Source organism: Haemorhous mexicanus, chromosome 5 (genome assembly GCF_027477595.1).
Source record: "Haemorhous mexicanus isolate bHaeMex1 chromosome 5, bHaeMex1.pri, whole genome shotgun sequence".
In the NCBI taxonomy this organism is placed as follows: domain Eukaryota; kingdom Metazoa; phylum Chordata; class Aves; order Passeriformes; family Fringillidae; genus Haemorhous; species Haemorhous mexicanus.
Genome location: NC_082345.1, coordinates 6,743,669 through 6,770,000, shown reverse-complemented (window position 1 = coordinate 6,770,000; position 26,332 = coordinate 6,743,669). Strand labels below are relative to the sequence as shown.

General features: G+C 47.0%; 2 protein-coding genes across 8 annotated transcripts in view; one reads left to right on the top strand and one right to left on the bottom strand.

Annotated features, from left to right (window-relative positions):
- Nucleotides 1–1,240: 1,240 nt before the first annotated feature.
- Nucleotides 1,241–17,893, top strand: DDX11 (DEAD/H-box helicase 11). 5 transcript variants are annotated; one of them, XM_059845723.1, is made up of 26 exons: nucleotides 1,241–1,423; nucleotides 1,514–1,738; nucleotides 2,230–2,316; nucleotides 3,661–3,818; nucleotides 4,918–4,963; nucleotides 5,492–5,599; nucleotides 6,135–6,222; nucleotides 6,684–6,886; nucleotides 7,464–7,616; nucleotides 7,719–7,765; nucleotides 8,535–8,614; nucleotides 9,761–9,805; nucleotides 9,930–9,997; nucleotides 10,379–10,417; nucleotides 10,866–10,989; nucleotides 11,510–11,644; nucleotides 12,109–12,221; nucleotides 12,567–12,639; nucleotides 13,004–13,107; nucleotides 13,664–13,813; nucleotides 15,699–15,767; nucleotides 15,939–16,039; nucleotides 16,448–16,532; nucleotides 17,074–17,149; nucleotides 17,283–17,437; nucleotides 17,562–17,893. In XM_059845723.1, the coding sequence occupies exons 1-26, from the start codon at nucleotides 1,277–1,279 to the stop codon at nucleotides 17,589–17,591; spliced, it is 2,709 nt and encodes a 902-aa protein (XP_059701706.1). In that variant the 5' UTR covers nucleotides 1,241–1,276; the 3' UTR covers nucleotides 17,592–17,893. The 5 variants fall into 5 exon arrangements, with proteins under 5 accessions (XP_059701706.1, XP_059701705.1, XP_059701704.1 ...); XM_059845722.1 differs by having other exon boundaries at nucleotides 11,507–11,644; XM_059845721.1 differs by having other exon boundaries at nucleotides 17,283–17,893.
- Nucleotides 17,838–26,332, bottom strand: part of WASHC1 (WASH complex subunit 1) — a 38,523-nt gene continuing 30,028 nt past the window's right edge. For all 3 annotated transcript variants that reach the window (XM_059845726.1, XM_059845727.1, XM_059845725.1), the window contains 7 exons: nucleotides 23,471–23,607; nucleotides 22,427–22,562; nucleotides 21,174–21,378; nucleotides 20,552–20,716; nucleotides 20,209–20,367; nucleotides 19,557–19,625; nucleotides 17,838–18,995 (listed from right to left, as the gene is read on the bottom strand). In XM_059845726.1, coding sequence (XP_059701709.1) covers nucleotides 18,844–18,995; nucleotides 19,557–19,625; nucleotides 20,209–20,367; nucleotides 20,552–20,716; nucleotides 21,174–21,378; nucleotides 22,427–22,562; nucleotides 23,471–23,607 — 1,023 coding nt within the window. In that variant the 3' untranslated portion in view covers nucleotides 17,838–18,843. The remainder of the gene's footprint in view (nucleotides 18,996–19,556; nucleotides 19,626–20,208; nucleotides 20,368–20,551; nucleotides 20,717–21,173; nucleotides 21,379–22,426; nucleotides 22,563–23,470; nucleotides 23,608–26,332) is intronic.

Here is a 26,332-nt window from a genome sequence, read left to right as displayed (position 1 = left end):
TCATTTCTATTTTCCAAATCTTACATGGGACAAAGAATTCCTACCTCATGATAGCTAGGTATCACAAAACCCAATAGCTGTTCCCAGAAAACCTGGATGCAGAAGTGCTTCCAGTTGAAAGGCAGTCTATAGCTTCTCCCAGATTTGTTGTTGCTGATTTGAAACACCTTCCAACGTGGGACATCAACAAAACATGGACAAAAATGTGGTCTTATATTATTTAACCGAAAAAGAAAGGCTTTGGCCCCAGATGGCCTAGTGTGAACCAGTACATGATGAGTTCTCACTGCTGGTCCAGAGACTGATTGCAATTGTTTTGTTCTTTTGATGCCACTCTTCTTTAGGTCAATGTTGTTTCCAGAGTATTAACATAGACAGTTCAGCATTTAAGGACTAAGTATGACATAAATCCCTTCTATATGGCAGTGTTTTATTACCGTGCGTTTCCATCGGTGAAAAGTGCCAGTCACTTGTTTTTTAAATTTTAAAAGTGTAATAATAATAAAATGGTTATAAAAATAGCAATATAATTAGAGTAATAATAATTTGGACAATTTGGATTAGGACAATATGAGACAATAAAAACAAAGAGTTACAGACAGTCTGGGTACCTCTTTCTGGGCAAAATCAGCCCAAAAAAGGTCCCATGTTAACAGAGGATTAACCCTTAAAAACAATAGCCTGTTGCATATTCATACACCTCATACATGATGCATAAATTCCATTTAAAGACAGGATTCTGTCTGGTCAGTGTCAACTTCTTCCCCTTAATCCTAACGGCGTCTTCAGAGCTGAGCGAGGCAGGAAGAAGTTAGTTTCTTCTGATAAGGGAGCAATAAATTCTTTTTCTCTGAAAGATTTAGGTGACCTGTGGCTGCTATCTTGCTACAAGTCCTTTCTTTAAAAATAAGTATCTTACATAGCAACATAGCATAGCTTTTATTTTAACATTATGTTATAAACTAAAACTATATTTACCACACTACTTAAGAAAATTAATACAGCATAACTTTCTAATATAACACACAAAATACTCATTTTAATATTTGCGAAAAGCCAATCATAAAATACGCATTTTTCACACATCCTAAATAAAACCTTTTTTTTTCTTTTTCTCTCTGTAATCTAATTTTCTGTCCCTGTGTGACGGCAGGGAATGGCAAAGGGAGGGGTGACAGTTCGGGAAGGGGCTCTGTGCGCAGGGGCAGCGCGGGGCGGCTCTTCCGCCGCGTCACGGGAAGGGGCGGCCGCGGCGCCCGCTTCGAAGCGGGGCGGGATGGAGAGCGGGGCGGCGGCGGGTCCCGTGGCGGGCCGGTTCCCGTTCCCCTACACTCCGTACCGCATCCAGGAGCAGTTCATGGAGGCGCTGTACGGCGCGCTGGAGGCCGGCCGGGTTGGCATCTTCGAGAGCCCCACGGGCACGGTGAGACGGCAGGGCCGAGCCGCGGCTGCGGCCGAGCGGGGCCGCGGCGGTGGCGGCAGCGCTCCTCACCTTGTCGGCTCTCCGTGACAGGGCAAATCGCTGAGCCTCATCTGCGGGGCCCTGGCGTGGCTCCGGGACTGGGAGGAGAAGCGGCGGCAGGAGGAGGCGCGGCTGCTGGCGCTCGGGGCCGGCGGGCAGGACGCGCTGAGCCCGCAGCAGGCACGGCCGGGGAGCGCGGACACGGCCGGGCAGCCGGACTGGGTCACGGCCTTCGTGCAGAAGAAGGAGGAGCAGGACATGGTGGACAGGCTGAAGGTGAGGAAGCGCTCGTGTGTAGAGGACGGCTGAAATAACGGGGAAAGGATCGGGAGGGCTGATGTCACATAGTCACAGCATGGCTGGCTGGGGCTGGAAGGGACCCGTGGGGTCACCTAGAGCAGCCTCGCTGCTCCAGCAGAGTCCCTCGAGCGCGGTACCCAGTGTCCAGGAGGCCTTTTAGCATCTCCTGGGAAGGGAACTCCAGCGCCTCTCTGAGCAAACTGTTCCTGTGTCCTGGATGGTGAGTGGAGAATACGTCTGGCAAATTTGGTGGTGTTGTGTCTTTGCCTGCAGGTTGCCCAAGACAGGAAACTGTATTGCTTTGAGCAGAGTAACGCGCAGTAGGCGAGCACTCCTGGGAGAACGGAACCCTGTCCCGGCAATTTTGTTTCCATTAGTCTTTTTACTGTGCCCAGAGGATAAGTAGTGATACCAAGGGTTGAGGACTAAATCCACTTAATCCTGCCTACACTCTCCCATTTTTGTAGGAAGAGCAGATCAGAAGGAAAAAGCGAGAAGATCGTCTTGAGAAAATTCGGCAAAACGTGCAGTTAAAATATGCAGCAAAGAGGAAGGTGAGTTACTCCACAGAGATCAAAACTTTCTGGTTTGGTTACCTTCAGTATTGTTCATATTTGCTTATGTGTGACTTCATACTGACTTTTCCAACCCGCCTGTTTGAGGAGCTCTTTGTATGAGGTTTCTGAAATTGGTCATCCGAAATTATTTGTTAAATTTTCTTTTAAAACAATTTGTGCATTGATAATTTTCTGTGACAGTTTTTGTGTGTGGGCAGAAATGATGTGTGTTCTGATTGCCTTCTGGCTTTCTGCTTTTCTTTTAAAAGCTTTAATACTCAGGCTTTTTTTGGAAAGATCTCTGTTTTATGAACATGTGTGAACAGTCTGTACTTCTGGAATAAAAATGGTATTAAAGTTCACAGATACATATTTCCTCTCATTTAGGTGCATGAACTGGCCTCAGTGCTCTTGATGAATTTTGATTATATGAGTTATACTTCCCAGAAATACTCAGTTCAGGTCCCCAAATAGATTTATTATGCTGCCAGGCTATTAATTTCTAGTGTGCTCTATGTGTAATATTCTGGTCAGCTCCTGTCAAAAGGAAATGACAGAAATAGTAAAGAATAGCAAATAAAAAATAAATGGAACAAAGAACTTGTCTCTTAAAAGAGGATGAAGAGCATGTGAAATGAGAAGCATAATGAAAATAAAGAAAGCAACTGAGAGAAATATTATGGAGATTTAGAAAAGCAACTGATTCATCTTTTCTGTAGTGCTTACTAACTGCATTTTCTGTATAATTCCATGGTAATAAAATGCTCATTGACATTGGAAGATGGAAAAAATGAACTTTTCTTTGTCATAACACAAAAGTTAATCAGAAAACTGTTCTTCAACAGTTCAGTTTGAATTTTTGTAGAGAGGAAGACTTGTGTTAGAGTAACAGTCATACAACTGGAGAAAAAACAGCAAGAGAAATCTTGTTCTAAACCAGATGCTGAGCTGATTCTAGCTTTGAGTTAAATGTGCACAGTGTTTGATTATGTCCTTACATGTTTGTTTGTTTGTTTGTTCAGGTTTATTTGCACACTATTTTCTCTCAGGCAGACATCTTTTATGGGCCACTTTAAGCAACTAATTGTGGATTACATGAACATTTCATTAAGGGTCTGTTAGTTCAGCAGGCCTTTTGCAGAGAAAGTCCTTCATGTTTCCCCTTCATAACCATCTGTTTGGGCAAGTCTTTGGTTGTTGGTAACAGGTGCCTTCTGTAGAGCTGAACAGCTTCAGCCTTCTGTGAGGGACTGTGCTGTCTTGTGACCTGTTCATGCCATAAAGCAGCCCCTGTGCCACTCTTTTTATATGGGAAATGCTGTGCCTTTGTTTTCCTTCCAGAGATGCGAGGAGGATGAGGCAAAGCGCCTTCTTCAGCTCAGCAAGGAGGCTCTTTCACAGGGAGCTGGAGAGGGTGCTCTAGACCAGCTGGATCACAATGAGGAGGAGCTGATTCTTGCTGAATATGAGAGTGATGATGAAAAGAAAGTGGTATCTGGGTAAGGACAGCGACTGAGACATTTTCTGTCTAATTTTTGTCTTGCCCTGATTAAAGAAGTCATGCAGATTTTATTAAAAAATGTTTCTCACCTTTTCAGACAGTGTAAAGTGGTGGTTGTTCTGGGGTTTTATTTAATTGGTTGTTTGGGGAGGATTTTAGTTTGGTTTTGGTTTTTTTAAACTTTTGTTAGACAGATCTGAGTGACTTGAAGTGCTTTCTGAGAAAATGCATCTTAGAATGTGTAGCAGTGTCCTGCCTTTATCCATGCCCAGCTTCCAAAGAGTGCCTCTGGATGCTGAGTGAATGACCTGAGATCAAGTTCCTTGCATTAGAAAAGCAGAATGGAACTCAGGACACCAGAGTCAGCTGTCAGTTCTGCAGATTAGCACTGGCACCTTGTGATACTCTGAAGGCAGAGATGTTCACATTTCTGAAGACAGAGCTTTGGCATGAAAATCCCATGCACACTTTTCTCTCTCATGCATTTGCTTTATGCAGAAAGCCAGAAGCCATACTTCAGGACAAAAAATCAAACACATTTAAATTACCAATTTGCTAATTTGTGTCTAGACTCATCCTTCTGCCTAACAATTGAAGAACACTTCACTACTTTTTTTATATGTAGGTAGTCTATCAAACATTGAACTGCTGTTGCCTTTGAGGAGCTCTATTGCAGCTGAATGCTTTCCTGAAGCCCTTCTTTATGCAATATCTGAAGGGTGGTAAATTGCTTCTAATGGGAAAGCTTTACAAAAATAAATATATAAATAAGCTCACCAAAGAACAGTATAGCACTAATTAGCTGATGCCTGAGGCTTAGAGGCCCCTGAATCAAAAGAAAAAAAAAATCTTGAACCTGGAAAAAAGGCACAGCCCAGGAGAGATTTTTCCTTTAAAGAGAAAGGCTTGACTTGATTATGCACACTTACACTGTTCTTAAAAAGTTAAATTTTCTTTTACCACCTGAGATGAGTTCTGAGGCTCTTTTTGAGATGATTGAATCATCTCTCTTGAGACCTCACTCCTGTGGTGGAGCATCATTTGATTCTTACTGTGAGTGGTCTGATGAAAGGAAACTGAGCTTTCTCTTTTCTTAGGCTGGAAGAAGATGATGATGATTTGGAAGAGGAGCATGTGACTAAGGTGAGATGAGGAAATTAAATAGTGCCACTTCAATGAATAGTGTAGGAGTGAGCAGAATGATGGCTTCCTTGTACCTTTCCAACAGTCAGGCAGTACAGAAGGATTTAGGAGCTACAAAACCTGCCAGCTTTGTTGATAAAGACAGCTAGTTCTGCTGTGCTCATCTCCTTCTGGACTACACTGCCTGCCTAAGCAGCTTGCTGTGCAAGCACTGCTTTGTTTTTGCTGTGGCCTGCTGTAAAAGCACACAGCAATAAATAGTTTTTTATTGCTCTCCCATGGTGAGTCCTTGTTTTATAGAGACCTTGGAAAATTAAATGGCAACAAAAGCAAATGCAGAGGAGAAAACAAAGATGGGGCTTTTGGCCTCAGCAGTTGTAAGGTGACACTCAAACATGTGCCTTGTGCTTTTGAAGGCTTGAGCAAGGTGAACCTTGCTGAAGTGCTTGGCTGCTTCCTCATAGGATTGGTCATAGGTAGGGATTGGCTTCCATCTTCTTGTCCTCCCTTTGTTCTTCCTCACTGCAGATCTACTACTGCAGCCGCACTCACTCCCAGCTGTCCCAGTTCGTGCGTGAGGTGCAGAAAAGTCCTTTTGGCAAAGACACACGTCTGGTCTCCTTGGGATCCAGGCAGGTACGTGCTGGTGTTCTCAGGGACCCAGAACACATTGCCAGGAGCTGTGTGGGTCTGGTGCCACACAAGTCACCTTGGGGACTGGCTGAGTCTCCTGTTGAAAAACTAAGGCAGCCATGGGTCCCAACAGAGATTTGTGTGATGTACATTTCTCTGTGAACTCTGTTTTGGTCATTTACCCTTTGATGTAAATACAAGAATATGTTTTACCTTTTCTAATATGGAGTATTACAGATGTCTGAGTCACTGAGAAGGTGTTTCTCTTAGTAAACTAGTACTTCTGGCAGCATTTTTTCAGAAGCTGTTGTATAGCAGTGAGCCCTCTTATTCTCATTTTTTTCTCCTAAGTTTCTGTGAGTTTTGAGCATATTTGTAGCAGTTAGTATGTACAATGTCTAAGTGGTAAACTTCTCATTTTTGGAGTCTGGCCTGAGATTGCTTTAAAGAAAAGCTTTCATTTTACAGCAGGGGGTGCTCATGGGGGCACTCAGCTATGAATTGACTCCCTTCCTCTTCCTCTCTTTGCACGTGCCAGAATTTGTGTGTGAATGAGGAGGTGCGACGCCTGGGCGCTCTCCAGCTCATCAATGACCGCTGCATGGAGATGCAAAAGAACAAACATGGTAAGAATGCTCCTGGGGAAGCAATTCCTAATAAAGGTGTCATGAGAGTGTGGAGACAGTGGGCACTGCCAGTCAGTTCTAGTAAGAGTGGTAGAAGCTTGAAAATGACAGGTTGGAGGAACAGGAATCCTTGGTGCTTTTCTTGATCTCCTCCAGGTTATGCTGAGATCAGAATAAATTTTCTGAGTGTCTTAAGCTGGTCAGGACTTCTGCACAGAAAGATACTTGTGTTTGTTAACTCAATGCTGGAAATGTTAGAAGATGTCACATGCTAAATCTAACTGGCAAGAGTAGTGTCTGCTATGGAGATGGAAATGTTACTGCTGAATAATTTAAAAATAGGTGACGGGTCAGGAATACACAGGACAAAGCTTGCTTTAAAATCCATGAGGTTCTGCAAAGTGGTTATTCTAGGCTGCTGTGTGTGTTGCTCATAGCTTTCTTTTGATTTCTACTGTTAGAAAAGAAGAGCAATGAGGAGAATGAGGGGAAGAAGAGACGTGTGAGTCGCACCGTGTGCCCATTTAATTCCTTTGAGCAAATGCAGTTTCTCCGTGATGAAGTTCTGGTGGAAGTGAAGGATATTGAGCAGTTGGTGTCCTTGGGAAGGGAGACCAAAGCCTGCCCATATTATGGGAGTCGATTTGCTATCCCTGCTGCTCAGGTAAGGCGTAACAGTTTAAGTGGCATTAATGCCATTAATTCACTCTACTGTGAATGAACTGATGGCCTGCTCCCTCTAGTACTGTTACTTAGACTGGGGGAGTTTGTAAACAGGCTGTGTTTCTGCCAGCTGTAGTTTTAGTCAGAAAGCAAAGGAAAATGAGAATTCCCATCAGAAGTTCATAAGGATGCTGTATGTCTCAGCATTTTGAAATACTTGAGCAGTTCAGCAAGTGTGAGGCAATACTGACATACAGGTGTACTCTTAGCTCTTACACCACTCTTCTTCCTTTCTGGGTTCTCTCTGAAGACATGCTTTCAGTGCTCCAAAGGAGATTTAGAAGGTAACCTGAGCCCATATGCAATTGTACCATAATAATTTCTCTTCAGCTTACATCCCAGTGCCCCTCTCAAGCATGTGCCCCTGCTTTTGTTCTTACTTTTCCCATAAGTAGAGTAAGTCACTTGGCTGAATTCTGCATGGCCCTCTGATACGGGCTGTTAATGAGTGGTTGTAGAATGCCTTAAGTTTGTAAGGCTGAGAGCTGGAATCAGGGCAGTGTGTGCCTCTCCTGTAGCTGGTGGTGCTGCCCTATCAGATGCTTTTGCATGAGCCTACCAGGAATGCTGCTGGGATCAAGCTGAAGGACCAGGTTGTGATCATTGACGAGGCCCACAACCTCATAGACACCATCACCTGCATCCATAGTGCCGAGGTCAGCGGCTCTCAGGTGAGTCACAGCCTGGCCTGCTAATGGAGAGGGAGCTCTGCTTCCAGCAGTGCTCTTTCTTCTCTCCTTTATAACAACAGCTTCTGCTTTCTGTTTGTGCAGCTGTGCTGTGCCCACTCCCAGCTGTTGCAGTACATGGAGCGATACAGGTGAGGATCTTGGGGAAAAACAGCTCAGCAGAGGCAAGGTCTGTGGATGCCCTGGCTTGCCCCATGGCTGCAGGGTCTTGCTTGCTTTTCCCAAGTGGAAAGTTACTGCATTAAGAGTTCTGCTGATAAAAAGACACTTGCTTCATTATCTCTGTCTAGAATCTGTTTAACTCAGACTCCTGGGGTATTAAGCAGCAAGAAGGGGATACCCTGAGGATTCTGTTTTCCCCTTATACACTCAATTCCTTTCCCTATATCTCCCTCTAATCACTTCTGTTTTGTGATGCAGTTTCAAAGGTTTCAGTCTTTCATGTCTCTCCCTTAGTCTTCCATTGTGCTGATTGGCATTATGATAGAAGCAGGAAGTTTTGAGGAGGAGGAAGCTGTATGTGGGTTTTGGCTCTGCATCTTGCCATCCCTGCAGTGGCTGATTGTTGTGTTCATAATAACTCTGACTGTTTGGAGCATTATTGCAACAGGGTCTTGAGGCATCAGTGCCATTGTAATAAACCAACTATAATTAATATGCAAGGAGAAGTGCAGTGGTAGGAACAGTGGGGGGAGCATGGGTTGATGCTTTGGGATGACCTTGGGCAGGATATCCAGATGACTGTGCCCTGCCACAAACAGGGAGAGTGAACTTGGAAGAAATTTTAGCTCCTGACTCTCCAAAATGAAGAAGAGTTCATGTACTTGTTTCTGTAGTTCATTTCCTTTGGTTAGTCCCTAAAGAGGTTTTGGGGCCTAAACATGTCTCATTTTTTCATAGGAAACATTTGAAGGCAAAGAACTTGATGTACATTAAGCAGATTCTGTATTTACTGGAGCAGTTTGTGGCTATGCTGGGAGGTAAGCAAACCTTTTGTGTCTCCAGGGATACTGATAAACTCTGAGCTAGTTAGTACTTCCTCAGGACACTGTCCCCCTTCCTCCTCTGCAGAGACTGCAGGGAAGTGTTGCTTATCTATAGGTTCAGATGCAAGTAGTTTTATTTTGCAGGCTGGTTTGCACATGGGGAAGTTGACTGATGTCTGCTGGATCCCTTCTCTTTGTTTCACTAGCTTAGGAGCAGCAGATGACATTGTAAGTTGGTAGAGGCAGTTTCCTTTTCTGTGTGGTTTCGAGATCCAGTTGAAGTGGGGATGATGTTAGATGCTAAATGAGGAATACAGCAGATGTATAATATGTATAACAGTGTAGCACAAGAACTGCATGAAATAAATCTCCAGGTCATCTGGTAGCAATGCCTCTGTGTGTCAGCATTTATCTGCAGAGTGGATCTTTCTTGAGTGTTGCCTTTCCTTTGTGAGAAAAAAACTTTGCTTTGATTTTAGGTCCACAGGAATTTGCAGAGCTCACTCCTTTTCTCCAGTGACCTGTTTCCTAGACCTTAGTGTGTCTTGAGGAGGGCATGTCCCAAGTTCATACAGAACTTCCTCCATGCCAGGGGAAATGCAGCTCTTTGGGGCAGAGGCTGCAAAATGAGATGTGAGGTCGGTGTTAAACCCTAGGACATAAAATGCAGTGAGTGGCAGCAATTAATCCTGTTCTGGCTGTCGGGCTCTGGGCATGCAGGTGTCCTTAAGTTTTTCCCCTCCTCCCAGCTGCCTGCCAGCCTCTGTCCTTCCCAGCTCCCTGCTGCTGCACTGAGGAGGGGTGAGGGATACATTGCCGTCCCTTCCCTTTGTCTTTGCAGCATGATGACTACACAGGGTGTGAGCATTTCTGATCCCCAGCCCTACCTGCTGCTTCCTGTCAGAAAGAATGTAGGTGGTGTTCCTTAGGATGCAGCAGCACACTTGTTCTGCAGTGTAGGGCTACTCTAGGGCAAATTAAAACTGAGTGGGAGCTGGTGTTTTGTCTGTATAGCTACATTTTGCAGATGTGTAGTTCTTGGGGTTTTTGTGCACTGTATGCATCAAGCTCAGTCTTTAGTTTCCTGCTTAATTTTGAGATAGATTCAAGGCTACCTTGAATTGTTTTCATGCTTTACAGGTAACGTGAACCAGAATCCTGGAAGTCAGACAGTTTCCCAAACAGGTAAGACACGTGTGAACTCCTGGGGTTTGGAGCTATCAGTCAGGGACATGGGTGTGAGTAGTAAGGGGTGCAGGCCCAGCAGAAGCTAATAATTTCTTTTCCCTTTCTCTGTCTTTTCTTTCAGGGACAGTACTAAAATCCATCAATGACTTTCTATTTCAGAGCCAGATTGACAATATCAACCTCTTCAAGGTAATGCGAATGTTGGGGCACAGGTGGTGATGACTTGTTTGAGATTATTTTGTGAGAGCTGCAAGTAGAGCCAAAGCCCATACTTTCTAACTATCTGTAAGGCAAAGCTGCACTGTAATGGCTGTGGATGCAGAAATTTTGCTACTCCAGTAACCTAACTCCCCGCCTTGACCCTCCAAACACAGCACTTTAAACAGCATGTGTTTCCACTCTGGAATGCCACTGTAATAAACTCTTGGTCTGGCTGGTGGTGCCCACGAAGAGCTATGCAGCTCTCCCCAAAAGCACAGCAAGTGACAGCCTTGCTGGACAGGGATCAAGGACAGCAGGATGGAGAAGGGCTGCTGAATGCCAGTTCATTTTCCTGTCTTCCTCCAACAGGTTCAGCGGTACTGTGAGAAGAGCCTTATCAGCAGGAAGGTACTTGCCCTGAGGTGTCATGGTCAGCAATGCTGTTCCACACTTGCAGTTTGAGATGGAAGATGCAGCAGCTGGGTGGGAGCTTGTCTTCTCCATCCTGTTCTCCAAACAAACTGGTTCCTATGAAAAATACTATATGGCAGATTAACTCTTGCTTATCTAGAAAAAAAATATAATGTGGCTTACCGTGGTATTCCAGTGGGTGCCAATTCTGTGCTGCTTGGCCTCAAATTTGCCAGCCAGGTAGGCTGCATTGCAGTGAAAGAACAGACATCAGAAACTTGTTTTGCTTTTCATTCAGTGGGTGTAGGAAAGTAATGAGAGCTGATTAGGCTGGTTTGTGAACACCTACTGAGGAATTTAATTTGTGGCAGAGCAGCAAACCTGCCTTTATCTTCTCTAAATCCTGCTATTGGTAGTCTTAGTATTTCTGGCATTTGTTTGGCAGCTTTTTGGGTTTGTGGAGCGATATGGGGGCCCCTCCTCAGCTGTGAAGACCAACAAGGAGAACCAGAAGGTGGCTGGTTTGCAGGACTTTCTTCTGACCCTTCAGCAGGGATCTGATAAGGAGGGTGAGTTCAGGCTTCCTCTCCTTCTGCATCTGTGGGCAGAGTGAGAATGTGGAACCCACATCTCTCTGCATGAGGAAAGGGGGGAGGCAGATGTGCAGAATGAGAGACTGAAGAAGGTGTCCTGCATGGGTGTTTTTTAACAGGTCTCACTAGCTGACCTAGGCAACTGTACATTGGATTAGTGAGGTCCCTTTCAAGCTGAATGATGTAATTCCAAGTTCACACCACATGCACTGAAGCTTTCCACTTCTGTGACCTGCTGGCTCTGGGACCTGAGCTACTGTGTGTAGTAGCTCTGCTTAGTGGTGCCATCCACAAAAATCAGATTTTTCTTTTATTTTGTTTAATTTAGCAATGAGACAGAATTTGGGTTTTCCCCTTTAATGTGTATTTATTCTCTGCCTGCATATGTAGGCCAGATATTGTGTTCCTTTAGAGCATGTTTTGTGCTTAACCCCTGTCTTTAGAAGTGTGGCCTAAGTTGCCTTGCCTGCCTCTCCTTTCTTTTTTGGGCCAGCAGGTACCCCCCAGAGCCCTCCCATGGAGGCTGAGCAGGACCAGCTCCGAACTGCCTCTCCACTGATGCAGATTGAAGGATTTCTCTCAGCCCTCACAAATGCAAACCAGGATGGCAGAGTCATTCTCAACAGGCAAGGTACTGGAAAGGGTGAGCTGGGGAGGGGTGGCATGAGTCAGTCACAAGCAGGGTGCTTCACTGGCACTGAGGGAGGAGATAAAAGAGTCTCTGGGGAACCTGGAACCTGCATTTGTGCCATCTGTGATGTAGGCTGGCACGCTTGGTCTGTCTGAGGATGCTTATGACTCCAAGGGAATTTTTAACCAAGGGCATTGGGGCAGGGTTTGCAGAGGTCTGCTCCCACTTTGTATGTCAAGTTTTGTACTGCAATTTACTGCACCTGTTGTGCAGCTCCAGGGAGATTAGGAAGCAGAAGGTAACTTCCATGTTGGCATTACCTGCTGCTGCCTCTGTCTGTGTTGAACAGCAAGTCTTTGAGAGGGGGGTACCTGCCAGAGTGCCCAGGTCAGGAGGGAGAATCTCTCATGTCCCTGAGTATGTCTCACAGCTCCCTCCTGAATACTCTCCTCTCCTTTTCCCAGGCACAGTTGGACAGAGCAGCCTCAAATTCCTCTTGCTGAATCCAGCTGTCCACTTTGCCAAGGTTGTGGAAGAATGCCGTGCTGTCATCATTGCCGGAGGCACCATGCAGCCGGTGAGGGAATAAGGATGTTCTGCTGGGCTCTCAGCAGGTCGGTGGTGCTATCTGCAAGCCGGGGTGGAAAGAGAGCAGCCAGGCTGACCCCGTGGTAGGTTGCACTAGCACGGGGAGCAGTGGGAGGAGCTCGTGATGCCACCTCGCTCGGCAGGGCCTGGGATCCCACTGGGACCACGCCACGGGGGCTGTGCGGAAAGTCAGTGCCGCTGTGTGCGGGCAGAGGGCGCTGCCGCTCCTCTGCTGGGCCGGGTGCAGGCTGCCCTGCAGCAGCAGTGCTGCTGCTGCTGGTGTAGAGGTTTTTGAACACTGGTACTTCACTTGTCTTTGTTTTGTGGATCTTAGGTGGCTGATTTCCGAGAGCAGCTGCTGTGCTGTGCTGGCGTGGACCCTGCCCGTATCGTGGAGTTCTCCTGTGGTGAGTGTGCAGTGCTGGCAGGGAGGGCTCAGCAGTGCAAGGGCTGCAGTTTGCCTTTAGCACTAATCTGTCAGCACTGAGAGATATGTGGCATCTTTTCTAAAAATCAGGGCAGCAAAGGGGTGTGAGTTCCCTTTCACTCTGAGCTTCCCTGTGGTCTTGACTGGTATTAGCAGGCAGTGTGCCATGCCTCCCTCCCAGGGGCTGAGGGGATGGAAGTTGGAGCAGCTGAGTGACTTAGGCACTTTGGCTTAGCCAGGCAAACGTTTGCCTCTGTCACTAGGATGCAATTAAAGTTCTTCAGCTCATGGGGTCTGTGCCAACAGCAGTGATGTTAACTATCCCTACTTGTTTTTGTCCCCAGGACATGTGATTCCTCCAGAAAATATTTTACCCATCATCCTCTGCAGTGGTCCTTCCAACCAGCAGCTGGAGTTCACTTACCAGACCAGAGACCTGCCTCAGATGGTCAGTTTGTCCTTTGTTCCCTTCCTTGAGATCTCTTTTTTGCTTCACATGCTTATATTTCAGAGCAGGCTACACTCTGTGTTTTAAGAGGGGAGCTGAGCAAAAGCCATGGCAATGGAAATCCCAAACCACAGAAACAGCTGCAGGTGTTTTGGCACGTCTTCCTTCTTCCTGTGGCAGGCCAGTGGGCACCCAAGGATCGACACTAGCTCTGCTCTGCCCCTGCTGAAGCTCAGGCAGATGTGCTAACCAGCTCTCAATATCTGTTCTAATGGGATAGCTTCCATCCACTGAGGGAAACCTTCCTTTCCTGAATGACCACAGCTCCACAGCCATAACAGAAACCCTGGGCTAGGGAAGAAGGCCAAGCAGTGAAGAGATTTTTAGTGATGCCCAGCTCCCCATGGGAGTTCTCACAGACCTGGCATATTTCCTACATTTTTTCCTCCCCTAAGGCATGTCACAAGGAAGGTGTGATCCTGGGATTGAGCAGAGAATTGGAGCAGTATTAGCTGGGGCCCCTGTCAGCTGCAATATGCTCTAATCTCTCTTGCAGATGGATGAGACAGGTCGAATCCTTTGCAACCTGTGCAATGTGATCCCAGGAGGTGTGGTGTGCTTCTTCCCCTCCTACGAATACGAGAAGCAGGTGTATGGACACTGGGAGAAATCAGGGCTGCTCTCCCGCCTGGCAGCCAGGAAAAAGGTGATTGTGCAGCCAGGGCAGTTGGGACTTTCCATGGAGGTGTCAAAACCCAAACAATTCCATATGCATTATGGACCTCTCTCTGAGTTGTTCCCATGGTCTGTGCAGCAGAGCAAAATGGATGTTTATCCAGCTAATCCCTCCAGGAATGAATAAATTACACTTCCTGGGTGGCTGAGCACTGAGCTGCAGTCTAAATGAGATAGATTGCAGCTATACATCCTTGAAGTGCACACTCTCTGTAGTGGCCATGGGGGCAGACAGTCTTTGCTATCCATAGCCAGCAGGCTTGTTCTCTTGTGGCTGGAAGGGGCTGTTCAGGTTGAGCTCCTACAGGGAATTTGTTTTTCCCAGGCTCATCTGTGTGTCCTTTGAGCCCAGACCAGCACAGCCAAGGGCTAGGCAGAGTGAGACAGTGCAGTTCATAAGACAAATGGCATTTTCCTATCTGCCAGAAGTAGAGATGAGAACTGGAAGACAAGCAGTGGTGACTCCTGTTGAAGAAGCCATGAGAAACATTAAATAGGGAGATCACTGCAAATATGAAGTCTTTGCAATGACTCTCTCAGGTATTTGAAAGCTGGGTATTGAAAGTCCGGCAGTTCAGCTGTGGTGCAGGGATCTTGGATCATGTGCCAGGGGAAAGAAAAATTACAAATACCCTGGCTGTGACTTATGTGTACCAAAAGCTAAACAACTTACCACAGTCCCAGATATTTCATAGCTTTGGTGATTCTTGGCATTCTGACACATGGGGCAGCCTGTAGGTTTTTGGGAGGAAGCATTGTGCTTCATTTTCTCTGTGTCTGTAGAGTTACCACTCTGGAATGCCTTTCAGCTGTGTCCTGTCAGGGTCCCAGTGCTCTGCCTGGTTCCTCCAAGGCTTTGGGCCACACACAGTTTGTTCCAAATTTCACTCCAAATTGTTCTTGTTTTGCCTTTGCAGTCTCCAGCAAATTGGATATGCATTAGTAAGGTAATCTGGTGTAAGTGCAGCAAGTGAGACTTTCAGCTGCCCACACACAAGATCAAATCTTAGCAGGGGAAGGTTGAAGGCTTTCCTGAGGTTCCTGTGGTGAGATCACACTTAGATTATACAAATCACACAGGGAAAGTTAATTTAAATCAGAAGCTTAAATAGCTACTTTTCAATAAGTTAGTTTTGACTTATATTTATAAATGCCAGTTATTCTTCTACTGAAAGATTGATTTTGAGTGGTAAAATTTTATATTACTTCTTGCTAACCAAAGGAAAACACATTCTGTAGGTTATTTACTCTTACAGAGAAGACAGATGTTGGACCTCTTGTTTACTAGGAAAACTACTTGTTTTAGGCCAAGATACAGCACCTATAAAAATACAGCTTAATTAACTGCAGAGGTTTTCAGTAACTAATTAGGTACTACTTTATTTATGCTTTGCACGAAAAGCTAATTTATTCCCTGGGCAAGGGGAGCCCCTGCTTGGAATTAATTGATGATTCAAATTGATTGCTCCTGTCCCTGTCCTCCAAGATCTTGCAGCTGTAGAGTCTCCTGACCCCAGAGGGTCTTGATTCATAGGTGCAAGAGGTGCACGTTGCTTTTTTTGTCTCTCAGCTCTCGGACTTGTAACTTCTTGCAGTATTGAACAAGTCTCCCAAAGGTGAAAGGCAATGTTGGAGGGGCAGGAGCAGCTGCTGCTCCCTTCAGAGCCTAGCTGAAAAGAGCTGTAGTGCATTTTCAGGGTGGAGGAAAGGTACTGGTTAAGTTTTTCAGGCAATTTACCCTTGCATGACCTCAGTCCTATATGTTGTTTAATGGCATGGGGGTAAAATGATTTGCTTCCTTTAAACTGTTTGCTTCCTGTTGCTGTGTTGCTGAACTGATGAACTGTGCCTGACAGATCTTTCAGGAGCCTAAGAAAGCCAACCAGGTGGAGCAGGTGCTAGTGGAATATGCCAAATGCATAAAGGTAAGCTGAGCAGGCAGGCTGGTGGGAGTGTGGCAGCCCAGCAGGTATGGGAATGCTGCAAAGGAGAGCACTTTTATCAAGGAAAGAGGGCTCTAGCCTAGGTGTGGGAGTGTTTCTAAAGCACAGAAATGTTCCCTGCTCTGGTTTAAATTGCTGGTCCTTCTCCTGCAGCGCTGCAGCCAGACAGGAGGACAGATGACAGGGGCCCTGCTGCTTTCTGTAGTTGGAGGCAAAATGAGTGAAGGGATCAATTTCTCTGATGACTTGGGAAGGTAAGGTGACTGCTCCTTGAAAAGCCAGCTCTGGCTTGTGCTGTAGTGACTCCAAGCATAATGGGCACATCAGTACTTGCATGGACAGAAAATCCTGGGGAATGTGTGAGTTAGCTATGCTTAAAGCAACAGGAGGGGCTGCTGGGTGGTGTAAAATCCACCTGTCCAGGCCACTCTTCCTGTGAATAATGCAGTTAGGCTTGCTGTGCTAGATAATCCCTTGTTCTGGCACCCTGAATCCCTCTGCAGCTCTGTTCAGCACGTGCTTGTCAGACTGCTGTGCTTTACTGTTGCCTTTGGTTTACAGGGCTGGCTGTCTTTCAGGGGTGCAGTGACCTCTAATTTATCAGTCTATTGGCAAAGTGCCCTAGGATGAGACATTAAGAATAATGCAGTCGTTCCTTGCAGGTGTGTGATTATGGTGGGAATGCCTTACCCCAACATTAGATCACCAGAACTCCAGGAAAAAATGACTTGGCTTGACAAAACAATGGTAAGAGCCACTTACACCTCTGTCTCTTTCAATTCTGCTTTATAGTACTGAGTTCCCAGCACATGAGCCCCCGAGCTGCCTTCAGAGGTTTTATTTTTCTTGAGCTTGCCCTCATTTCCCAGACAGTGTGGTACTGAGAGCACAGCCTTCTCCAGGCTGCTCCTGGACAGGTGGCCCTAAACACAGAGAAGTTTGGTGGAGGGAAATGCCACCAGAACTTGCTAGCAGCTCTGAGCTCCAAGGGGAGCAAGGGCCTTTCAACCCAGAGGGGGTGGTGGTAGAAGCTGCTTGCCAGGATCATTTGTCCTTTCTCATTGCTCACTGGAGGTGCTGTTCCTGGGGACAAGATTTCTGCCTTCAAGGGCACCTTGGATTGGCTCTTTGTGAATGTTCAGCACAGTTTACTGACTGCAGCCTTTCTTCTGTTCCTCCTTACTCTCCACTTGGGGTCTGCCTGGCTACTTACTGGGTAAAAGTATTTACCTCACTTTGTCAGTAAGATTGCCCAATTTGTTCAGACTTGCCTATTTCTTCTTTCCAGCCCAGAGCTGGTGGCCAGACACCAAGCAGAGTGCTGATTGAAAACCTGTGCATGAAGGCAGTAAACCAGTCGATAGGTAATTCATCCTTCCTTGGACAGGCTGGGGGATACCAAATACACTGAAGGAGGAGGGTAGGAAAAAGGGGGCATTACAGATGATGAGAACAAACAATTGACTGGGCCATTCTTTGTTTTTATCCTCTGAACAGGCAGAGCCATTCGCCACCAGAAGGACTTTGCAAGCATCCTGCTCCTGGACCACAGGTACACACGCCCTGCCATCTTTAACAAACTGCCCCAGTGGATCAGGGAGAGGACCCAGGTGAAACCTGCCTTTGGATCAGCGTTTGCTGAGTTAAGAAAGGTCAGAACTCCTTGTATCTTGTCCTGCTACCAACACTGTCCCCATTGTCCTCATCTGGACCTTTTTAGAGCTTTCCCTTCAGAGTAAGGCCGAGGACAAACTGCCTGGTTTTGTGTGTTCCCAGTTCCATCGAGGCAAGTTGGATGCTTTGTGATGTGGAGCAGAGAACAGATGGTGTTCATCATTATGACTTAGACCTCTGAAGACTAGGTAAAGTAACACAAGTTGCTGCTTTTCTGTACCATGGACTTCATAAAATCTCTGCCTTCTGCCTCCTTTGTGGATATTTACTGTTCATTATCTGAATGCTGTGATGGTGAGATAGCCTTCAGCACCACAGTCAGGAGGGAAACTGGTTGTAGGTCTGAGGCAGGTGAAGAGAGTAGCAGCAGGCACCTACTTCTTTACAGCTGTTAAGGTTTTATTTAAATTGATTAAATACTTTCAATAAAAACACTCAAGTATGGCGAGTATTATTTAAGTACACTTAAGTGTGGGGAGTAATTATTTTGACTGAACACATATGGTTTTTTCCCCATCAACCACCAAGTGTAGGTGGCCTGACTGACCAATGCCATCATTGAGCTTTTCACAGGAATTGCAGACTAGCAGGTTACTAATTTATGTCATATTGGAATAACACAGAGTGGTAATGGAGCAGCTGTGGGTAACATTTTTTCTCACCCTCTTTCTGCCTTGCTTCAAGCAGCCAATAGATTGAAGCAGTTCATTCTTACAAGGGCAATAAAGATATGGCCACAATACAGCACTTCTCCTTTGATCATATTTAAGCACAGTATTGCTCTGCTCTTTTTAACTCCTAAGTTTCTGAATTCAAAGTTACTTCTTAAATTTAACTTTTCTGGGGTTCTTTCCAGGGTTATGAGTGAGTGCTGGAGGGCCAGCCACATAATTCTCTCAGCTTTTCCCAGCTACCTCTGTCATCCTGAGCAAGTCTCATCCCAGGAGCCCTGTTTGCTTCTTTTCCAGTTTCAGCAGCTCGATGCTGCCTCTCCAGGCTCTTCACAAGGAAGAAAGTACTTATGGCACAGAGCTGTGACCTACTCCCTGTATGTTAATTAGCCCCACAGGGAAAGAAACAGCTCTGAGAAACAGCCTCTGAGAAACTTCCATTGTGAGTCACCTGCCCCTTGAGTAGGTCCAAACCCTGTGGTCTGCACAAGTTCTGCCTTCAGGGAGGGGAGCACCTGCTTCTAGCAGCTGGTGCCCTCCAGCCTGTGGTGCTGGGCTGTATGGCTGGACAGCTGGGCTTTCCCTTTACACACAATTAATTAATGACACTTCTCACTTTTACCAAAGTGAAGGCAGTAAGGACCTGCTTCCTTCAACTTCATGGAAACTTTTCAGACAGCAATAGTTTCACACTAATACTCAATGGATCCCATCTATGACTCCCAGTCATCCTCATCCTCCTCACCCACGGGCTGCTGTGGGGGTGGGAGGGGTGGTATTGAGTCCGACATACGAGCGAAGGCACCAGCAGGACTGCCAGGAGCATCCATGTTCCCAGAGGCTCCTGGGCCTTTCCCTGAAATACCTGTGAGGGAAGGAAATCACCAGTGAATGACACCTGGGGACTAGAGACCAAAGAGATTCAGCAAAGGGGAGGGGGAAAGCCATGCTCTCACCACCCAGGTAACCAGAACAGCCAACATGTTTAATGCTGCCATAGACTTTTGCCAAGGTTTAACTACAGCTTCCCCTGAGCAAGTCCCTGCTGTTGTCTGCCCAGCACTGAGGTGTGACCTTCTATCTAAATGCCCCAGAAGCCTGCCATGGCATCTCAAGTGCCCCTATGGGCAGTTGGGCCTAGCTGCCCAAGCACTGGATTAGAAAACACACTGCTGTCCCTTCTGCACAGGCAGCTTTCAGGGTCTATCCTCTGAAACATACAAACCCCTCCAGTGCCTCCAGCTGGACTTGAGGTGGAGATTTCTCTGCTCATTCTCTGTAAATACACTTCTAGCTGAACTGTGGTACACTGCCCAGGAAAATCTCTGTTCCTGTTTCCAAGGCTAGGGCTGACACAACCTGGGTACCAGGGAGTGCTCTCCCTCTTTGCTAGGGGAAAGGAGCAGCCCACACTGCAGGACAGTACCTTTGCGCCTCAGCACCAGCTTGTTGAAGAGGTCTGACATCAAATCTCCACCTTGTCCTGTAGCTCTCACTGAAACAGAGCACAAGAAGTCAGCGAAGAAAGATTAGTCTGAGCTAAGCACTATGGCAAAAGCATTTCCCTGCAATACTGCTTTCAGATTAAAGAAAAAACTCCAAACCTCTAATTTTGTATGACACCCCAAAACTACAGTCCATTTTCAGGTCAGGAAAACATTAGGCACAGCAGGGTTAATGGCATCTCCTGGGGAAAACCAAGAGTGGAATTCACTGAGGGACTGTGCATTTGCAGTCTCATTCTGCCAAAGCAGCTCCATCAATCCCCTCCCCAACTACCTCAGCCAAGGTGCTTAAAATGGATCAGCCCTGTCCTTCAGGGTTTCATTTGTATGCCTGGTCCTGTGCATCACACATAAACTTCCCCACAAGCCCTGAGACAGATGCCCTTCGGGCCACTGGGGTTTAGCAAGTTCACTCTGTCTGAGTGGTGAACACCTGAGACCTCCATCAGTCTCTGAGAAGACAACTTTCTGCTCTGTGAGTTCACTGTGCTCCTGACTTGCCTGCCTGCCCCCAGACCCAACACCTCCCCAGCCTGGGCAAGGAAAAGAAGTTCTGCCAAAGAGTCTCAGCACCTTGTTCTTGTTCCTTCTGCTTCTTTTTCTCCAGCTTCCTCTCCTTGACACTGCGAAGGTTGGCCTTCCCAATGCCCCCGGCCTGGCGGATGGACTCCAAGAGACTGGCACGCCCAGTAGAGGGGTTTACCACCTCCTTTGGGGCTCCTTGGACTGAAGCTGCAGGGACAGGAAGAACAGGCAGCAGACATGGGTCAGCACATCAGCTACAGGCCCAGCCAAATTCCCATGGCAAGGGCTACTCCAATACCTTGACTGCACCTCCTCCCCCGCTGGAAGGCCCCCAAGGACACAGGCTGAAGGCAAGGAGGCTGGTGCAGCTGTGGAGGAGCCCAGCCCTTACCTGCAGGCACTGTGCTGCTGCTCTCCTCGCTGACTGCCTGAGCTGGTTCCAAGGGTGCTGTGGGCTGGGGCAAGGGCGGTGGAGGAGGCACCGGAGCTGGCATAACAGGAGGCGGTGGGGGAGGTGGAGGGGGAGGAGGTGGCAACAGCTTAGCATCTTGAAGATCTGAAATATGAAAGAAGTTGTATCTGAAGAGTTCCAGTTTCAGCTCAGAGCTTCACACACCTTAGCAGCAACAGATCAGAGTCCTCAGCATCTGCAGTAGAGCACTCCTGCCCTGTGCACTATCTCTTAACAGCAGGCAGGGCCAAGGCAAGAGTCTGAGATTCCCCTACACTCCCTCCCCAGCTGCATCCCACTTGCACAAGGGCATCCCACCAGGCTGACACACACCCAGTCCTTGCACACTGTGCTCTCTCACCCCTAGCTATGCAGAGAGAGGGGGAGGGAGGTAAAGTCAGGCCGGAACTTGAGCAGGTTGCAGCTTTCCCTCAGGCCTAAGCCAGAGGAGCCACATCCATCATCCATCTTAAAATTTCTACCAAGGGACTTTCTGCCTCATCTCCACTTTCTAGCAATCCCTGCTCCTTCACAGACTCCTGGGATCAGAGATTGAAAATACCTGGTTGCAAAGGCTCCACCGACTCAGTGTTGAAAGTGGGCAGCTCTGGAATAGCACTGCTGGGGGCAGAGGGTGCAATGCCAGGGCCCAGGTCAGCGCTGTACATGAGGTCTGCAGCAATGCCAGGCAGGTCTGGCAGGTAGGAGGGCACATCAATCTCAGGGACCTGGCCCAGATCTGGCACATAGAAGTAATTTTCAGCGACCTAAGGAAACCCAAACCAACAAGGTAAGGCAGTGACCATGTGCTTGCTGCAAACAGGGGCACTGCAGGGAACAATCTGGGCAGCAGTCAGAGCTGGGCTGGTGTACTTTGGTATATCAGCTACCCCTACACCTCTGTGCTTAGAAGATACCTCCTGCAGACCAGTCTTGGGAAAGGTAGACTGCAGGAGGAGGAAGTGCAGGACTCTTCTTGGTTTCACACTAGCAAGTGAACTCTGAAGGGTTCATGCCCTAACTGCTGCAGCCTAAATAAACCAGTCCCTTCTCCTCCAGAAGAGGATAGTGTCTGAACCATTTCAAAGATTAAAATGCAGAAGCACAACCCAGTAGTTACAGGGGTTTGCTTTTGTGTTTTACACACAGGTAACACAGTAATGATGGTGCACTGTGAATAAAGAGTTCATGATAAGGAAATGATTCCCAGGCTCCTTTTCCCAGTCCCAAATGACACTCCAGCAAAGCTGGTACACCCCAGTTATGGCCTTTATAAGGTGCCAGTCACATGTTGGGGCAACTGGGCTGGTGCACTGCCCACCCTACGTGTACACCAAGCACAGCCCTTTGCTCAGTCTGGCTGGCCCTTCTGTTTGCACCAGTAGGCACCCCTTCCCAGCAGGAATGATGGGAATCACACTTCACCCCACGGACCTTCTAGCAGTGGCACCTCACACTCAGACTCCAAGGCTCAGGAGTTGGCACAAGGGAGCTGATCAAGTGATAGATCCTCCAAACCTCCCTACAGCCCTAAGGTCAAGCAGCAAGGTGAGTTGATATCCCATGCCATTACTCTCCTTTCACCACTCAACAAAGGCTTGAGCAGAGAGACACCTACCAAGTGTGAGGCTTTTGTCTCACTCATCAAGCTCACACCAGGACCTCAAGCAAAAAACCAGGCAAGGTCCTTCTGATAAATGAAGCACTCTGCAGTCCTGTAAGGGGCTATTGTCCTACCTGCTCACCAGCCTATCAAAGTCCTTCTTTTCAGAGAGCTGAGCACAACCCTCTGAAATGTGAGCAGCTGCATCTCACCTGTCGGTCTAGCTGTCCCCTTTTGGTGATGGAGAGAGGTGCATCAAAGAGCTTCTCTTCTGTCTCTGTTTCTAGAGCCACATGGGTCTTGGTCACTGCTCCAGCCAGGGGATCCAGGAACACATACTTCTTGTACCTAAGAGCAGAAAACAAGTATTTTAGTGAGAGCCAAGGCCAGAAGAAACAGTGTACACAAGAGGGCCTTGGAGGCAGAGACCTGACTTCACTCATAAAGATGGAACATGTTGGGCCTTCCAGGTTCCTTCTTTTAGCTCCATTTTCCTGCCTTTCCCCTCCACAACCAGGAGGCAAGCAGCTCCCCACCCTGCCAGTGCAGCCTCCAGACTAATTCTAAAGCAAAGCCCCACTGTAGTGCCACCATGACCAAGCTCTCCCCTTTCCACCACCTGGCCTGAAATCATCCTACAGTCTGCAGCAGGACACCAGTGACTTGTCACTCAAGGTCCAGGAGGACAGACAAAAAGGAGAAATGATCCATGGCTCAGGAGAAGGAAGACAAGGTCCACCAGCTGAAAGCTCAAGAAGAGTTTAAAGTAGCTCTTCACTAAGAGCAGAAAGAAGAACCATGATGTGAGCCCAGTGGGAAAGGAAACTGCAGTGAGGGAGGTGGTGGAGACATTGAAGCAGCAAAAGCAGTAAAGTAATGCTGTGAGGAATTGTCAGGAGAAGAAGCAGTACCTAAGCTGGCACACAGGGCAGTGAAGGGCAGGAGTGACTGCATATCTCAAGGCTGGAAGAAATTAGATGAACAATAGGAAGAACTAAGCAAAAGAAAGTGCAAAATTGGGTTCAATCAGGTGAGTGGATCAGGAGTGGACAAAATAACTGCTTCCACCCAAGGCAAAGAGCAGGGAAGGTTCCCAGCTGGAAGCCAGCACAGAGGTATCAAACCCTGTCCTATCAAGAGCCTGATAGGTAACATCCCCAGGAAAGCAAGCAGTCACTGCAATGCCTGAGGAAGGGAAAGCTCCTCTGAGGACAAGCAGGGGCAGGTGAGCAGCACAGCACTGCTCCAGCTCTCACAGGTTCTCGGTGGTATTGAAGAGTAGCAGGGAGCTGAGGGAGCTGATGTTCCTGGGAAGGCTGCCAAGGCCTTCTTCTGCATCATCCTCCTGGTGAATTTTGGTGCTCACGCACACAGGGAAATACTTGAGCTTTTCCTGCAAGAAGACAGATAAAAGTTGGTAAGACACTAGAGCCATGGCTGCTGAGGCAGCTCTCCCCAACCACCACACCCCACACTGCTGGATGCACTGTATGGTCTGGGAACCCTGCTGCTCCCTCTCTATTTCCTTTTGAGCTAGAAAGTACATGGACAACATTGCAACCCTACAATCACGACAAGTGTTGGCAGTTGAGAGTGGCAGCAAGTGCTTTTGGTGCCGTGGATGGGTCATACTGAACACTGTTACTCTGGCAAGTATCCACCAGAGTAAAACCACCACTCTGGCTCTATAGTCAGAGGCAGGGATCAGGCACCACAGCCTAAAAGGCTTTTGTTAAGTGTCTGCAACTACAACACATTTTCATGCAGGCAGAGTTCCCCACACATCTCTATTACCTCCCCTCTGTTGCCTTCACTTGATGCTTTAAGAGCTGTGATTGCACTGATGGGGTAGGCAGGAAGGTAAAGGAAAAAGAGGTTAGGAAAGAACAGAGTGCCTGCACTAGGCAGGAGATCAGGCAGAAAGGAGTGCACAGAGTGGAACGTGTGCCAGATGGTTTTGCAAAGCCTGAGGGATTTGCAGGAGTTTTCAACTCTAATGAACTGAAATCTTCTCTCTCTCAGTTCTAAAACTTCATGCATAATATATAGAGCTCCCTTTCGAAAAGGACTTATTACATCTGAGCTGCCTGACTTTTATAGAGCACAGGAGTTGCCATCCCACATCAGACCACTGTTTCAGCTGGCTGACAGTGCCCACTGCCACATGCTCTGGGGGATGAAGCTCAGCACCCACAGCACTCTGCTCTAGAGGGAGGAAAGGCATCAGTTCCTGAACAGAGACACTTTGGGATGAACAAACCTCCACCTCAGACTCTTCTGTAGACCCCTTCTCAGCCCCTTCACAATTCTTTCATCACAACTAAGGAAAGCAGCAGTAAGTGTTATACCAGGAGAAACCAGAGCCCTTTGTCAGGCTAAGTAACTCGCTATACCTGCGGTTTTCTTCTGCCACCAGAGGATGACCACTCCAAATACTGTTCACAGCTTCCTACTGCCTCACTACTTCCAGCATCCCTGCACCACCCCACTCTCTGAGTCCCTCTTCCCTCCTTGTACTTGTATGGGAGAAATGGAGACCACTGGTGGTTCAGTTTTAAGACCACATGTCAGGGACACAAGCAGTTCCTGCTGATTGAAATTTCAGTCTTGAATCTGGTAGCCAGAAATCCAAGGAAATTGCTTAGTCACAGTTCAGTTAATCCACTAAGAGTTTATATGATGCTCTGAGACTATAAAATGCTATAAGAAAGGACTTGTAAGGTTTTGATTTAATTAAGGTTCCTACCTGTGAAAAATACATTGAAGTTAACACCTTCTATTTTTTTATGGAAGCAAATAGGCAAAAATATATAAATTCTTATTTAGAGATTGTAGAAGCAGAGACTTAAAAATAAAAGTTCTTGTGATCATTAATATTCATTTCCCAATGTTTAATTTTTTAAGCATGAGGGAGTACTGACTTTTTTTGCTAGAACTGCTCAGACACACTAAGCCCTCAAGTCATTTATATAGCTTTTTTAATTCTCTCTTTGTATATTTCAGTTAGCACTGGAAGATTGTGCATCACTTTAAGAGTTCGTGAGAAAACAACCATTACCTACATTTACTTAAAAACCTCATCTAAGGAATTTATAAAAGCACTAAGCATGAGTATTCTGAAACGTGAAATATAATCCTTTTAATTTAAATGCCATCAAAGTGCTGGTCTTACTCAAGTACCTAGATATGCTCTGAAATTTGGAACTTCCACACACTGTCAAAAATATCCTACAACTGTGAATCCCACAAGTTAAGGTGCCATTTAAGAATTAGTTTTCTTATAGGAACATTAAGTTCTTAAGCCAAAGTTTGGCAACCTTGACATACTGAAGTCATGGGGGTTGCTTGAATACTCAAACACCCCAACCTGGGGTCTGGCACCTGGCAGGATCACACCCCCAAGGACACTGCATTTTCAGACATTTTTCTTCCAAAGAACTTACAGTTAGAAATATATAAAGTCACTCTGGTTTTTCAGTTTAATTTAACACACACTATTACAAATAGAATTGGTGTGATGTACCAGAAATCCCAATCCCCCTATGCCAATGGAGTGCTGAGGCCAGCTGGGAAAGTATTTCAAGATGAGCAAGAGACAAAAGCCTGGTTTAGCTTCCACATGCCTATGGTGGGCTCTGGGAGAGGCAGAATCCACAAGGACATGCCAAGTTACTGATGGTAATTTTTGCTTGGACTTCTTCCAAAGCCTAGGCAGACCACATCTCCCACCCTGCTTGTCAGTCTCCTGAGTGGAATGTGCAGCACCCAGACACAGCTCCCACCACAAGGGCAGTGCCCAGTGCCTGGGAAAGCCCACAGGGCTGCAGCCAGCTCCCTGCTGAGCCCTGCCCTGCTGCTACTACTGCACTGTGCAAAGCAACAGGCTTTCCAGGCTTGCCACAAGCACTGTGTTTCTGGCACTCTTACCCATCAGTGCTTACCTTACCAACCTTAACAGCATCCTCTCAACAGCTGAGTTTTCACTTGCTTGGGGTTGAGGGGGCAAGAAGAAATTCCAAGGGGGAAGCATTCAAAATCAACTGCAGAACCACCCACATTTCCAACTCAGTTGCTTACCCCCCCAGACAAAAACCCTAAAGGCTGAGCCCAGGCTGCCA